The sequence below is a fragment of the Pleurodeles waltl genome, chromosome 7, assembly GCF_031143425.1.
Source record: "Pleurodeles waltl isolate 20211129_DDA chromosome 7, aPleWal1.hap1.20221129, whole genome shotgun sequence".
In the NCBI taxonomy this organism is placed as follows: Eukaryota; Metazoa; Chordata; class Amphibia; order Caudata; family Salamandridae; genus Pleurodeles; species Pleurodeles waltl.
In genome coordinates, this window is record NC_090446.1 from 1,392,192,049 (window position 1) to 1,392,208,090 (window position 16,042).

Sequence of the window (16,042 nt, forward strand, 5' to 3'; positions counted from 1 at the left end):
TACTTACCTTTGGTGTTTTCTAATACTCCCAGCGCCCCTCTACACACCACACTTGTCTAGGTGGGAAACCGACATTCGCATTCTACTTTCTTAGTATATGGTTTGTGTTTTCCCTAGGCCCATTTCTAACCATTGTGATTTTCACTAATTGCACTTTTCTAACTTTTTATTGCTATTGCTGCATACTAGTGTATATTATTGGTGTATTACTTACCTCCTAAGGGAGTATAGTCTCTATGGTATTTTTGGCATTTGTGTCTCTAAAATAAAGTACCTTTATTTTTGTAACACTGAGTATTTTCTTTCATGTGTGTGAGTGCTGTGTGACTACAGTGGTATTGCATGAGCTTTGCACGTCTGCTAGATAAGCCTTGGCTACAGCTACCCCTGGAGAGCCTGGCTTCTAGACACTGCCTACATTTCACTAATAAGGGATAACTGGACCTGGTATAAGGTGTAAGTACCATAGGTACCCAATACAAACCAGGCCAGCCTCCTCTAAACCACTGTACTATATAGGTTACTTTTTAAATTGTTCTTGTAATTGGTGACATTGGGTCATCCAGATAACTTGTGTAATGCCCGAATACCAGTCTTTCTCGATTTCCCCTGTTGATGTTTTCCCACTACATTTGATCTTTTATATTTTGATTGAATAAATGTATGAAACAATCCATTTGCATACTACATTAATATCATTGTTTATGGGAGTGGTGTTGCATTTTATTCAAGGGACCCCTGTCCCTTTAAAGTTAGTTTACTGCTCCATTTTAGGACACTCTACTTACTCCATGACACTACACCACACCAGTCGATGACACATCATTCTCCTTTATGCCATTAACTTTGAGCCATGCTGAATAGTAGTCTCACTAGTGTATAGCATGGCTAAAACACATTGGCAAAGGCAATAGAACTTGCTTAGGCGAGACCTATTGACTTTGCCAATGCTTGTTTATAAGGTATGAACTTCAAGGTGACTTGCAATATCCTTATGTACGCAGGGCGTATTTTACCCATATAATACATGGTCACACCACCAACTTTCCCACAAACCACTTAAAACCTTAGTGCATAGCTTCTGACATTCAAAGCTATGAAAGTAGAGCAGAAGAAAGAAAAGCAGCATTCCATTTTTTGCTTTAAACAGCTGCATTAATTAAATGCTCTGTGATCTGGTCTGCCTTTTACCTTGGCTGCTAGCTCTGGCAGAAGGCATTGTAATGTCAGAACTCGACTGTAATAACTCTATCATAGTAATTTTCCTATGTCTTTTCTTTATAATCAGTGAATGTCTTTTCTTTACACGCAGTTACTTGGTGCATCACAAACAGCCGTTTCTAGAGAAATTAGTGACTGCAGTTTATACAGAGATTAGAGAATCCATGTTTATATAGCCTGTAACTGCAAGAGCTTCTTCAGTTGAAATGCTTCTAGTTATGACTGTTGTGGAGATGAGCTGCCCAAGATCACACACAGGAGTAGAAGTGTTATTAGAACTATGGTTTCCGAGCACAGTTTACAACTCTTGTACGTAATCACTTTTGATATCTCCAGTGCGGTTCCAATTGGCATGAGGCGAAGAGCATGGTGGGTGTGGGGCGCAAAGGGTATGTTCTTCCTTTTTACCCTCCTACCTTTATTTGCTTGGTGCATGAAGATGCAAGGTTAATCAACATGTTGTTTTCACATTTTAGCTAATTACTTTGTGAATGTAAATAACAATTAAAGATACTTTCAGACTGTGAAAACATGCCTTCCTTTCTCCCTATTTCACTTCCAATATATATATGATTGTGTATATTTACCGGAGCCTGCAGTTCGTAAACAACAAGCGATTTGTATAGGGTTGATTGAAAGTCCCCAACGCTGTCCCTGTCCCCCCCAGAAATGTATTGTCTCCTACGCCCCTGGGAGTTGGGTGCCTCCTTTTTACACTTAGCCTGGGATTGTGCGGGGATTCAGGCCTTCTGGAAGATAGACACCAAGGATAACACGAGCCACCAGTATACTGATACCCATGACTCCCCTGGCTTGCTAGTTAGGAGTGATGAAACAACCCAGAGGATGCAGACTCCCATACAGGTTTGCTCAACTTGCCCTCTTACAGGCCAGGCGGAGGGTGGCCATTGGTTGGATGAGTGTGAGATCACCAGCAGTGTCCGCTTGGGTGAGAGATCTCCTCGAGTGGGGAGTGACTGAGGAGGTAAACATGCGGCTGACCCTCATGAATGTACGAGCTGTGGACGCAGTTACTACATGGAGGCTTCTCCTGGACAACTTTAATGCTCAGCCCTTCTGACTCTGAGGGAGACACTTTTGGGGAGGGATGAATGGGCCAGAATTTGCTTTACATATGCGCTTACCATGACAAATAGATGCCTCAGGAGTATCCTCGTACGGCGTTCCTCCTTTTTTGCACTGAAGTCTCTGTTGAACTATAGCCAATGGGACTCGGAGTAGTTTGATTCCCTTCCGGTCATTACTGTTTACACTGTCATACGCATATTGCAATTCTCTAAATAGAAAATCTCAAATAGAGAATTCCTATTTGCGATTTCCAAAGGACATGTATCAAGCATTTCCTAAATGCGAATTGGGCATTTGGGAAATGCAATTACCACCAAATCCAATTTGGTGGTAAGCATGTGCAAACATAAAAAATGCATTATAAATGCATTTTTTAAATTGACACGTAGCACACACATCCCCGTAAGGCATGTGTGTGCTTCACATGTTCGCAAAAAAAATTTTGGGGTGCTTCAGAGGGGCCTTAGGCCCCCCGCACCCTGGGATTTGCATTTCCTAATTTGCAAATTCCCAATTGGAATTCGTAAATTGGGAAATGCAAAACCATGGGGTTGCATTCTCTATTTGCGATTCGGTAATAGCATTTGCAAACTTTAAGAAATCGCTATTACTGAATCGCAAAATTCATACATACCATTTTGCATTTCTTAAATAGCTATTTTCTTAAAATTTGCTATTTAAGAAATGCTAACCGTTTTTTTGATACATCTGTCCCTTAATGTCTACATTTTACAGCATTGTTGGCCTGTATGACAATTACATGAGTCTCTTCCCAGTTTGGTTAGGACAGCTGCATCTGCATCGCACACAGATTTGCTAACCTCTCCTCTTTGTTCTATAATTTGGAACACTTGTGCCATGGTTGGTGTCACGTGATTTCCAAATGTTTAATACAATTTGCTGGTGAACCCATATGTACTAGTTGATTTAAATACCTTTTTATTCCTATTAGACAGTAGAAGCTCAGGGCATGATTTAATGTTAGGCGGTAAGGATACTTCATTGCAACGGTGACAGAGTATCCTTACCGGCAAGAATGCTGTCCACCCGCCAAATTTATATACAGGCAGACTTTAGCATTAATCATGGCCGCGACTGCTCTGTCTTTGCTGTGATTAATCCCCTCTGGCGGCCTTGCAGAGTAAGGTCCATCGGAGGCTGAACTGTCATTCTGCCCACCTAATTTAGATGGGCAGAATAACAGGTCAGTTTTCACTGTACGTCGCTGCCAGGCACACCCTGGAGGTAAAGGGCTATGGGAGCGGACTCACGTGGTGCAGGGAGCATTTTTTTATTTTTATTTAAAAAAGAAAATGCTGTTTCAGGATTTTCATTCTGAAAATTGAAAAGTAAACTGTTTGGTGCAGGGGTCTGACCTGCTGACGGAGCCGTACACAAACAGGAAAATGCATTGACTGGAACCGCTGTGACTACATTTCCTGCCAATGATTTATAAATGAACATCAGCTTGGTGGTAATATATACATTTGGCAGCTGAAATAGTCTCAGCCTAGTGGACGTGAAGTCCTCTGCCAGGCCAACTTAGAATACTCTGTCCGCCAACAACATAATTGGGTCCTTGGTGTATTTTATATGCTGTCTCTGATGTCTGTGTTGTCAGGTGAAGTCTACACTTAATACTGTAGGCTTTGTGTCTCAGGTGGAGTCCTTACTTTGAGCATTACAAGTTTTATACAATTTTGGTGTGGCCAGTGATGGGAGTTGCTATTCCAATCCGGTCTGCAAGTTGTGTGGCAACAATGTGCCCCCGATTTGTTGTCTGTATGTGGCTTTTAGTCAAGTAAAACCTCACAAACTTTGCTCAGGGAAGTGTACCCAGAAGGAGATGGAAACATTCTACAATTGACATGCATACAGTGACTTCTGTGGTAATTCTACATGCTAAACTCTAAAACATGGAATGTTATTGGAATTTCCCCAGTAGGAATTCTGATCTCCACTGTATCTGCATTTTTTCCTGGAGTTGAATTCTGAGCTGATTTTACTGGTGGACCTGTAGGGAGCCACCTAGGTGGACGGTTGTTTTTCTTTTAGTGTTGTTCTCCCGTGGGTGGTAAGATTAGTCCTTCACTCTTGCTTTCTCTGGCAGCAATGTTACTTGATGGAGTGCTTACTGTGTCTTTCTTCTCTTGTGATAAAATCCTCTGGCGTCCTACCTACTCTGCTGATGTTTCTCTGTCTCTGACTGCAGTGTTCCCTTGTGGAGTCTCACCTATCAGACCAAATATCTGTGCACACAGATATAGCTGGGAACATCATTGGAGTTTCCATTGTGACGACTCCTGGATCCTGCACTGGTGGGGAAGTTGAGGATGTTGACCTCGAACTCTTCAACACCACTGTTCAGCTTCAGCAGCCTATGGCAGCAGCAGTGTAAGTATCAATAATGCAACAACTTAGAATACTCATCCTTCCCACAGATCTAGGCAACAAGACCCTAAAGCTCCCTCCATACTGCAAAGTTATGCGAGTGCTTCCATAGAGATGCTTTGAAGCATAATGTGCCATTGAATAACTACAATGTTCATAACTCATTGAGACATATACAATTGTATAACATGCATCTTTATTAAGAAAGATTAACCGTGAAATGTATAAACTGCGTCTGTTGCAGAAAAAGGGGGAAAGTCTGTCAGCATAATTGGGGCTGGCTTGTTGGAGTGTGGCCATGACCCATTTCTGGCCTGATCTTCAATATTTCCATACTTTAAGCACAGAAGAGTATTGATGTTGTTCTCTATAGCCTCTAACTTTCCCCAACATCGCCGTACAGCATGTACCTAAATCATAAATTTGTTGTGTTTCTAAACGCCTGTCTTGAGAGTGTACTAATTTCTCCAACACTGCATGCCCTTTATGGATCAAATCTGTTTATTAGTTTCAATTATAGAACATCGCATATGCAATACATCGCAATATTGCCAGAAGGCTCGTTTTAGATTACTTCATGCGAAACAATAAAAAAAGAAAGTTAAAGATTTAGTACAACTGTGTTTCCCCACTTCTGGCTAACAATACAGTGATCAAACAATCTCAGGCTCTTATACCATATAAATCTAATCCTATATATACATCTCCTTGCAGGTGCAATCCCCTAAACTCAATTCAAATTCAGAACCCTCAGATAAGTTGGGCATGTCGGCTCTGGAAACTCCCCGGACAGGATACATAAAAATGGTTACCAAAGTTCTTTAAAGTCCCCGCTCCGCTGCTGAGAAGTCAGGGTAAGCTTTTCAATAGCTCTGTCCCCCACGCAGATAACAGCTGTACTGCTGCATTCAAAGCTAAAGCTATCTGCCGACCCTTCAACGATCTCAGGGGAAAAGTGAGAGGATTGGGAAGGCCCAGTAGGATATAGGCAGGAAATCCAGGGATCTGAGTGTCAAAAGCTCTGTCCACAGTGTCTATTATGTCCTTCCAGTACCGGTGTAGTTTGGGACAATGCCATAGTAAATGCACAAGGGAGCCCCCTCCCCCGCAGCCCCTCCAGCAAAGATTAGATTTGTCATGTTCCCAAGCATGTATCCTATTTGGGGTGTAAACTAGGAGGAGGCCACCTTGTAGGCGGCCTCTGTAACTGCTGAGTTATATGCTATGTGATGCGCCCTATAAAAGACACTCTCCCACTCATCTTCCGCTAACTCCCTCTCTAGTTCCTTCTCCCATCTCATTTGCCCCTTGGTCTTGGTTGAGCGGGCCTCCCCCCGTAAAAGGACATACAGCTCAGAAACCACGCGCTTATCGCCCTTTTTCATTAAAATCCATTTTTCAAACGGTGTTAACGGTCTATCTATTAATATCCTATTGGCTGGAAGCATGGCCCAGTGTCCTATTTGATAGTACATCATCCTGTCAGCCTTGGTTAGGCCATATAGCTCCCTCAGCCGGTCAAAGGGGATAACCCCCTGTTCATCGAATAAGTATCCCATCCTTTTGCAACCCCCCTCGTACCACCGACGCAATGCTTCATACCGTAGGCCCGGGCCAAAATCGGGGTTCGCGCCCAGAGGAGTCATTGGGGACGGGAAAGCCGTCAAGCCCACCCTGTCGGCCACCCGATCCCACACTCTTATCGAAACCTCCGTGACCGGTGACACATACAATCCCTGCGCCGGCGCTTAAGCCAGGGTTCCTTCCATATGTGAGAGCCAGCTACTGCCTGGTCCATAAAACACCAATGCTTCTCAGAAGAAGGTCGACTCCATTCCAAGAGGAAACGCAGCTGTGCTGCTTGGAAGTATCGGAGGAGACAGGGGACAGCCAGCCTCCCCCTCCCGCTTGGGGCGATACAGGACCTGCCGCAATAACCGCGCCGCCTTCCCTTCCCATATAAATCTTAGAACCGCTGTTTGAAGGGTCGCTATCGTCCGCGGCGGAGGCTCCAACGGGAGCGCCTGAAACAGATAGAGTATACGTGGTAGGATGGTCATCTTCACTGCCGCAACCCTACCCAACCAGGACAATTTAAGTTTCCCCCATGTCTCTAAGTCGCGCTGCACCTCCCGGGTTAGTTTCGTATAGTTCAACGTCGCTGTGTGGGCGACTGTGGAGCCCAGCTCGATCCCCAAGTATGGGAGCCCCGAGGAGGTCCATGTGAAGTGGAATCTGGCCTTCAGGTCCCGTTCATGCTCCGGACTAATAAACTTGCCCATGGCCTGCGATTTAAGCATGTTCATACGAAATCCCAAGACCCGTCCAAAATCCTCTAAAACACCCATTAGCGCCGATAGTGAGGTCATAGGCTCCGCCAGAGTAAGAATGACGTCGTCCGCATATAGTGATATGAGAAGTTCATCTCCCCCCAAACTTCACGCCCATGATCTGAGGGTTGTCCCGGAGCCTCTGTGCCATAGGTTCCATATAGAGCGCAAAAAGGAGGGGCGAAAGCGGACACCCCTGCCTAGTCCCTCTTTGGACGGCGAACGGCAAAGAAAGTGTCCCATTAACTCGAACCGCCGCCCGCGGCTCTTGATAAATGCAGCGAATCCATGCCATGAAGCCCGATCCCAGTCCGAAGCGTTCAAGCACCTTGAACAAGTATGGCCAATGAACCCTATCGAACCTTTTTTCAGCGTCGATAGATAGGAAGAGCGCCGCCCTACGAGATCGTTTGGTTTTATCCAAGAGGTGAAGCAGTCGCTTGGTGTTATCGCTACACTGTCTATGCGCTATAAATCCTGATTGGTCGGGATCCACCAGCCCCTGCATATAATAGTTGAGACGATGCGCCAAAATGCCAGTGAATAATTTAGCGTCAATACTCAGGAGGGAGATTGGCCTATATGAGGCACATTCCTCAAGGTCTTTCCCCGGTTTCGGGATAACCACGATGGTAGCGTCTAACATACTAGGCGCAAGAGTGCCCGTTTGACGAAAAGAGTTAAAGAGTTGCACCAGAACGGGAACAAGTTCCGCACAGAAAGATTTGTAAAAAAGTGCAGAGAAACCATCGGGGCCAGGCGACTTGCCGGTCTGCAGCCGGGCGATCGCTGATATAACCTCCTCTGCCCTTATAGGTAAATCTAACGCAGTTGCCTCTCTCAAAGACAAGGGGGTGATTGCGATGCCCTCTAAGGGCCTTCAGGTCCCGTTCATGCTCCGGACTAATAAACTTGCCCATGGCCTGCGATTTAAGCATGTCATACGAAATCCCGAGACCCGTCCAAAATCCTCTAAAACACCCATTAGCGCCGGTAGGGAGGTCATAGGCTCCGCCAGAGTAAGAATGGCAGAATCCTAAGAAGGATTCTGGAGTTAGGGCACCGGGCTCATCAGCCCTATATAGATTCTGATAGAATTCCGCAAAAGCCTGCGCTATTTGGTCACTCGTGTGTGCTTCTGTTCCAGAGGGGGAGCGCACCATTTTTACCAATGATGCTGCGCTCTCAACCTATGCGCCAATAACTTCCCGCACTTGTTGCTTCCTACATAGTACTTGTGTTTGAGACGGACCACCACGTATTCTGCCCTATCCCAGTCCAGCCTCCTCAGCTGCTTCCGCACCTTCTCGAGCTCTCTCCATATTCTAGGAGCACTGGTGTGTTAATGTGAGTGCTCTAAAACCCTCACCCGCTGCTCCAGATCCCTCCTAAGTCGAAGCCTTCCCTTATTGTCCCTAGAAGAAAGGGACATTACCTCACCCCTCAAAACAGCTTTCACTGCCTCCCACAGTGTTGCAATGCTTATTATCCCATCATCGTTAAAGCTAAGGTAGTCTGTTATTGCCTTTCGGATCGCCTCTACCGTTGCAGCGTTCTGAAGCATCGAGTCCCTAAATCGCCATCCCGATGCACCAACCCTCTCCATGTCCATGTGGATTGGGTTTCAACTGTAATTGAGGCATGATCCGAGAGGGCCCGCTGCTCAATCGCCGAGTCTCTAACCCTGAGGAGAAGCTCCTGGGATGCCAGAAAAAGGTCCAACCTAGCGTATGTTTTGGTTGCTGATGAGTAAAAGGAGTAGTCCCTCAGCGAGGGGTGCGCATTCCTCCACACATCCACCAGACCACACTCACTCAACCACTGCGGCCCTGCGGCCGAGAAGGACCCTGTCTGCCCATACCGATGACCTGAGCGATCCAAGTCCCCATCCATCACCAAGTTAAAATCGTCCTCCAGCAGTAAACCACCATCAGGGGACCAGAGCAGCAGAGTCAGAGACTGTCTCAGGAAGGTTTCTTGTTGAGAATTAGGTGCATAAAGGGAAGCGATCGTGAAGGAAAAAAAAACCAGTCTAAGCCTCATGGCCAAAAGCCTCCCTGGGACCTCGTGCAATTGTGATATCACTTCCCCCTGAAATGAACGTGATAGAAGTATTGCCACCCCTGCATGCTTGGACGGTAGCGAGGACCAGAACTGCCTGGGGAACCACTTAGAGCGCATACGGTAGGTATCTGTGAAGACAAGGTGCGTCTCCTGCAAGAGACATATATGACTCCCCGATCTCTCTAAAGCTGATAGGATGGCTAGCCTCTTGGTAGGGTTATTGAGCCCCTTAACATTTAAGCTTAAACATTTAATGGTCATAGCCTATACTGAGGGGAGCAAGCAAGGAAGCAGGGGTACAGCAGAGGACTACCCCCTACATTAATATCTAGACCACCTAACGCACTCAGACCTGAGGATATCTCCACAAGAAGCCAGCATCGCAGGGAAACCCTACAACAGACAACTAATAAGCACAACAGGTGCATAGAACACAGAATCCTCGGTCGTCCATACTTGCGAGGTGCAGTCTCCATGGGGCTGTATATCCAACCAGATCAGGTGATCAGGTCCACTGCCCCCGCTACCTCGACCCTCTTCGACGATCAGCATATTGTTAGCAATGCGGCCAATAGCAATCCCGGGCGCCCCCGGGTGTCCACACTAGGCCGAAGTTCCGGTGGCCACATTGTTCAAAGCGGCCTCTCTCTCCAACCTCAGCTCTACGGCCGTCGGGCACTGCAGCTTCCTTTTCTTTTCTTCGCCATCGAGGGGGACCCCCGCCGGCAGAACCGCCCCCTCGCTCACCTCCCGGCCTATGTCCTCCAGACCCAGGACGCGGCTAACCTCCAAAACGGATTTCACCTGCCGGAGCTGCTCCTCCCAACGGAAGACCAAGCGGAACGGATGTCCCCAGGAGTAGGACACGTTGTGCGCCCTCAAATGATCCGTGAACGGTCTGAACTCTCTCCGCCTCTGCAAAGTCCGCACAGATAGGTCATGAAATAGCTGGAGTTCATGCCCTCGAAAGAGTACACTCTGGAGGTTGCGGGCCCGCTGTAAAATCTTTTCTTTAAGGACAAAATTGTGGAGACAGGCTAAAATATCAGGGGGGCGGTTTCCAGGACCTCCGGCGCGCCCAACTCGATGTACCCGGTCCAGGACTACCTCCCGTGTCTCATCTGTGCCAAGCAAGGAGCGAAACAGGTCCATCACGTAGCCCCCAATGTCCTCTTTTTCAGCACCGACCGGGGCCCCTCTAATACGGATATTTTGTCGCCTCAAACGATTTTCCAAGTCCTCAACCGCAATCTGGAGGAGGTCCTGCTGCTCTCGAAGGCGGACTATCTCCTATTGCAGGCCCGCAACCTCTTCACCGCGAGGGATCTCGTTGTCCTCTAGCTGCGATACACGTTCACCCAAGGCAGTCACCTCTCCCTGCAACTCCTTCACCTCCCGTGAGATGTCCCTACGTAGCTCTTGAATATCTCCCCGGAGCGACTCAAACAGGGAGATCAGAAAGCCCTTCGTAACGGGAGAACTCTCCTCTGGGTCTGTCTCCGCCTGGCTCTCCAGGGCCCTCGTCTCAGGCAGGTCCTCCTCCACAGTCCCAGATGTCAGGCGCGTACCTGCCAGCATGTCCCTCACTGAGCGCTCGCGCTTGGATTTTGATGTCGCCATGGCGTGCTGGCCTGATCACGCCTCGCCAGTTCAATACCGCGGGGCCTCCGGGTTATCGTCTGGGTCTTGTCAGTGTATGCCGCCCTGTCCGGGTCCGCACCCAGGTCCGACCCGCAGGAGCCACCCCCAGCAACCTTCCAAAAGATTGCAGGACCACACTCATAAAAAGTTCAAATGGTGGGGTAAAATAGCCCAGATAATGATCTTCTGGGCCCCTACCTTCTCCTGGGGCCCTGCACTGCGAACGGCGCCACTCCAATGCGTCAGGGTGAGGAGGCCCTGCTTATCTCTCCCGGCCCGTCCAAGGACAAGGGAGCACCCCTCTCCCCAGGGCGCTCAGCTATACAGGCACCTGGTCCCGCGGCGCGATCAAGCTGCTGTGGGGCCCAGGGGAGACCCCCAGGCCCTCAGTCCTCGGCGCCACGCCGTGAAGGACCGCCGGGAAGAGGCCCGTCCCGCGGCCCAGGCCGCCTCCTGCGCTGCTCTGCGGCCCGACTCCGAGGCCGAGCCTGGCTCTCCCCTCGGGAGCGGCACAACCCGAACTCGGCTACAGCCGAGTGGGACAAACACCCGGGGGGCTTCACAATGCGGGGGGAGCCTCCAGGCTTTCCCCCCACGGGCCGCGAGGCACTTTGTATGAACGAGGCGGCAGAGCACTCACGGACACGTCCTAGCGCTCCGCCATCTTGGACACGCCCCACTGCATGCCCTTCAGAGTAAGTATCCCTCTACATATCTACAGTGCAGGTCCACATAGTAGTAATCTTCTACATCTCTGTACTGCATCCATCAACCTCTTAACATTGCAAGTCTTCTACGAATATTCATCCAGTCACAACTCCAGACCTCAGGGGGAGGGGGGAGGCTCTCCCATATATTTCAAGTTTCTGTGGTGCATACTGCTGAGTCATCTTTGCCCTCACCATGACCTTGCATCAGTGTTTCCCAAACTGGGTGGGGGGGGGTCTTGACCCACTGTTGCGTCACAAGCCTATTTTTCGTGGGTCGTGACTGAACAAGCAATAAATAAATGTACCTTTACATTCTCTATTTATCTTGTCCCATTTGCTGTGCTTAAAAGACAGAGGTCAAATGTCAGGCTATGTCTTCTGACAAATTCTTCCTTATTTTTTTTAACATGTGGATTGGTGTTTACACACTCCTCTCACTTTGCAGTCAGAGAAAGAAAAGTACATTGAATTATGTGACAATCTTGCTGGGGGACAGAGAGTGTGAAAGGAAGGGCTGCAGGGTGTTATTTTTGTAACGCACAGCAAAATGTAGGTACTACTGAACTGTGCACATTCAGTAGATAAGAAAGCAAAAATGAAGCACAATTTGCTGTAATTCTGAAGTGTAGTGGAAGCAAATATTTTAATAGGACCAAAACACATCAATGCTCTTTACTTGGTGATGCAAAATGAAAAATATTCACAAAAACCTGATTTCTGCACATTATCGTTAGGGTACAATATAGTTTAAACAGTAAGACTGTCTGTACATCTTTAGTGTCTATTTCAATGGAACATGCTGTCTGTATATGACAGTGTGCTGACACACATTGCTTTAGTTATATTAACAGACGATTAGCCTTATGTCCATTAAATCTAGGTGGGTTGCGAAAGTTTGTCGTTCTAAAAAGTGGGTTGTGTTTCTAAAACGTTTGGAAATCACGCCTTACATAAAAGCAAGGCCCAGGAACATTTCTGCTGTTTCTATACTGTAGGTTACTGACCTCACCAATGCATCACCACCCACCCCAATACTGCTTTGCCATGAGATTCTAAGAGTGAAATGTTTGGCAACACTGCTGTATTGAGTGGTCATACCTACATACTTCCCAGGGTTTATCTCTGCCCCACCAAAGCCTCTTTATTGCGCCCTCATGAGTCTTGAACCGCCAGGCACCCCTCGTTCAAGGGTCCTGATCTTGTGTTGCTACTGCTATTGTCTGAGTGTACAGATCCTTTCTTTCCTTCCCTTCATGTCGACTTATTTGTTGGAGGGCACAATGGGGGGAGGGGGAGTCTTGATTCTTGGTTTTCCATCCTCCAATACCATTCATAGGTTGAGTTGAGTTGAGTCTGCTATTATTGCTCAGCTGTACACAGACTCCACGTCTACTTCCTTTACAACATATTGTTCATATTGTGCCTCACTCAGCAGTAACTTGATGTTTTTCTCTCCTCTCAGGCCTGAGACTGCAGCATTTATAGAGCGTCTGGAGATGGAACAAGCACAAAAGGCCAAGAATCCACAAGAGCAGAAATCCTTTTTTGCCAAATATGTAAGTTGAATGTACAGTTCATTTGTGGGGCTTTAGTGCCTTGCTTGGTCTATGCTTTGCTGGAGTTGCTGTCTTCATCTGGGAGATTCTGTAAGATCTTAAAGGGATCAGTAATCGACTGTTTTAAGAAACTCACCCAAGAGCTGTCTCAAGAAAAGGACCAGAATCATTGGGTAAGTGGTTTATTGAAGAAAGGAGAAAGAGAAACAGGTTGAAGCAGAAGGACAAGCCTGATCCTTTTTGGGAGCGTAGTGCTGCTGCTTAACCAGAGATCCATGTGGCTTTTCTGTGGCTCAATGCTGGGCGTTTGGTGAGGCCTGAGCCGGGATGGAAGTTTGTAAGTGTTGCTTTAAATGGTGTTCAGGAGAGGAATGTTTGACTTGTAGTTGAAATATTAGCAGACACTTTCCAAACACACAATTAGAGAAAGTGAGTCATAGACCCCTCTTCACAGTTACCATGTTATGTGTTCAGGGAAGGCAGCATTTGGGGGCTGATTTAGAGTTTCGTGGACAGGTTATTCCGTCCCAAATGTGACGGACAGCCTGTCATCCTTATCACAAATGCATTGAAAGCAATGGCAGTTGTAATAAGGCAGACTGAAGATCCGCCATGTTTAAGATGGACTAACCTGTCCGCTGGACTGTAAAGCAGGTCCTTAGTTTGCACAAGTGATTTAGTAAAGCCCTCTAATTATTTCCTTAGCGGGTGTGGGCCTGTGTATGTAGTTGTAATTGAGAGAGAAGTGAGCAACTCCTTTATTTCCCTAGAGAATGCACAGGGGAGAGTGAGTGATCTGATTAGGTAGTGAAAAAAGAAACTGCTGGGCTTTGCCCTGTGCATGAGAGTCTTGGGGTGAGTGGTTTGATTGCAGAGGAGGTACATTCTCTGATAGCCTTGGCGGAATGCAGGTTTGAGTGGCTTTGTTAGAGTATTTGTTGAGTCGCCGTACCAGATGCCACTATGCACTAAGGCGAAATGTGAGAGTGGCTACTTTTGATGGTTATTAGCGACTCCCTAATGATTTCTGTACTGCACTGTGCACATGGGAAGAATGTGTAAGTGGTTTCTTTACAGGGGTAGTAGAGACTCCCTAACAGGTGCTGTTCTACACTGTTCACGGGGTAAAATGATGTGAGTAGGTTTATTAGATAGGTAGTAGAGGTTCGCTAATGATTGCCACTCTACTCTATGCACCTGGGGGGTGATTGGCTTCATTAGAAAGATGCTTAGTATTAGTTACAGCCCTGCATTGCGCACATGGAACGAGGTGAGTAGCTTTAGTTGTGGGTTAGTTAAGACTTGCTAATAATTGTTGCACTGCACTTTGCCCACGGGAGGAAGGTGTGAATAGCTTCTTTAGGGGCTACTAGAGACTCCGTAGTCTTTGATACCTTGCCTTAATCTGCTTTAAGCAGTCGAGTATTGTCAGAGATTCGCTATGCTACGTCATGAACGTCACACTGGTGAGGAAGTGTTGGGTGTTTTGATTGGTGGGTAGTAGAGACTAGATAGACTATGTTGCACACAGTGGTTTCTTATCTCTTTTATCTTTCCCTTCTCACAGTGGCATTTAATTCTGGGAGGGGCCATGCTTCTTATGGTAACCAATTCGATGAAAGTCCCGAGGGAGCAAGGACAGCAGGCGTGAGGATTTAAAGTAATTCACCCAACTATCCCCCCTATCTTCTCTTCTCTCCATCACTTTCTGCTACTAGCTCCATCACACCCATTCTTGCCTTCTATTGCTCCTTTTTAGTTAAACGTAGACTAGGTATCTGTGCTTAAAGCTCCTATTGCTCTGTTTCTATATTACTTCTGGGCATTGCTTCTTGGGAGGAATAAAGGGCCACAGGAGTGAATTTGTAACATGCCAGTTCTTTGATAACAATCAGAAGTCACAGATATGTGGATCTTGAAGGATAAGGTAGAAGTGAAATTATTAAGAATTCAGCAATTCAAAAAATAATGTAACTATTTGGTTATGCTCTATAATAAAACACGGCTTTGGATTCCTTACACCAGAAATATGTGATTAAGTGAACAGATGTCTAATATTTAGAAGTTAACTACTTTTAACATAGGTTTTGCAGCTTGGTATATTCCATAGGTGTACATTCTTTGTTAGCCCCCTGATGAATGGTTTGTACTGCATTTGAATATGTCAAAACATCCTTTTAATTTTAGCGGAATTCGTTTCTGTAATCTGAACTTGATGCCATGCAGAGCGATCCTGGATTTCTCTGGTCATCATCTTTAGCTCTATGTATCTTCCACTCAGTAACAAGTAGTAGGAATCAAAGGTGATGACCCAAAAGTAGTCTTTCCAAACCTACCCAAGAATCCATATCGTTTTGGGCTTTTGTACAAGCCCGGGGTTTCCTCTTTGCGGATGAAACAGATTAGAACCTGTAGTTATTTTTAGAGCATGCAGCAGCTGTTGCTTTCTCTTTTGTGGAGTAGGCTTTTTTGGATTTGCAGCCATGGGCTTATTGGAAAATAGCAGACTTGATTATGATGTAGCTTTTAGATCCGGTGTTTTGACAGTCATCTTACAGCTCTCATTTAACTGGTTCTTTTGCTTTTGTTCTTTAATTCTGCCCTGCCATTCAATGGACAATGAACATGCGGATCCTAATTGTGGCAAAAAAGGAAGTAAATGGATTGATTCCGTTGAAAATCATGTTCTGATTGCCTTATCTGCATGAAAAACTAACCGTTTTTGTCGACACTTTGACATAATTTACCCGGAGACATTCATGCAACACACAGACGGTAAACAGCCAAGCGTGAGCAGGGCAGAAGACACGAAGGAGGTGTAACTGAAGTATAGGCCTATGCTATGTACAGAAACTACATAGCTGTAATGTTTCTTACTTCCTAGTATGTATATTACGTTTTCTAAAAATCCTTGTAGGAAATCCCAGTAATAAAAAAGGTTTGCCTCACTGTTCATTTCGGTTTCTAAAGATTTCAGGTAAAAGGAACTACCTAACACTAGTGTGATGTTTAGGTGCTGGGCTAAAAGTATCCCACTAAG

General features: G+C 46.4%; 1 protein-coding gene across 2 annotated transcripts in view; it reads left to right on the forward strand.

Moving 5' to 3' along the window:
• EMC10 (ER membrane protein complex subunit 10) overlaps positions 1-16,042 on the forward strand; it is an 80,083-nt gene that overhangs the window by 40,798 nt on the left and 23,243 nt on the right. Inside the window, exons 5-7 of one of the 2 annotated variants that reach the window (XM_069200990.1) lie at positions 4,523-4,704; positions 12,909-13,002; positions 14,570-14,662. In XM_069200990.1, coding sequence (XP_069057091.1) covers positions 4,523-4,704; positions 12,909-13,002; positions 14,570-14,653 — 360 coding nt within the window. In that variant the 3' untranslated portion in view covers positions 14,654-14,662. The remainder of the gene's footprint in view (positions 1-4,522; positions 4,705-12,908; positions 13,003-14,569; positions 14,663-16,042) is intronic. The other variant, XM_069200988.1, reaches the window with a different exon arrangement.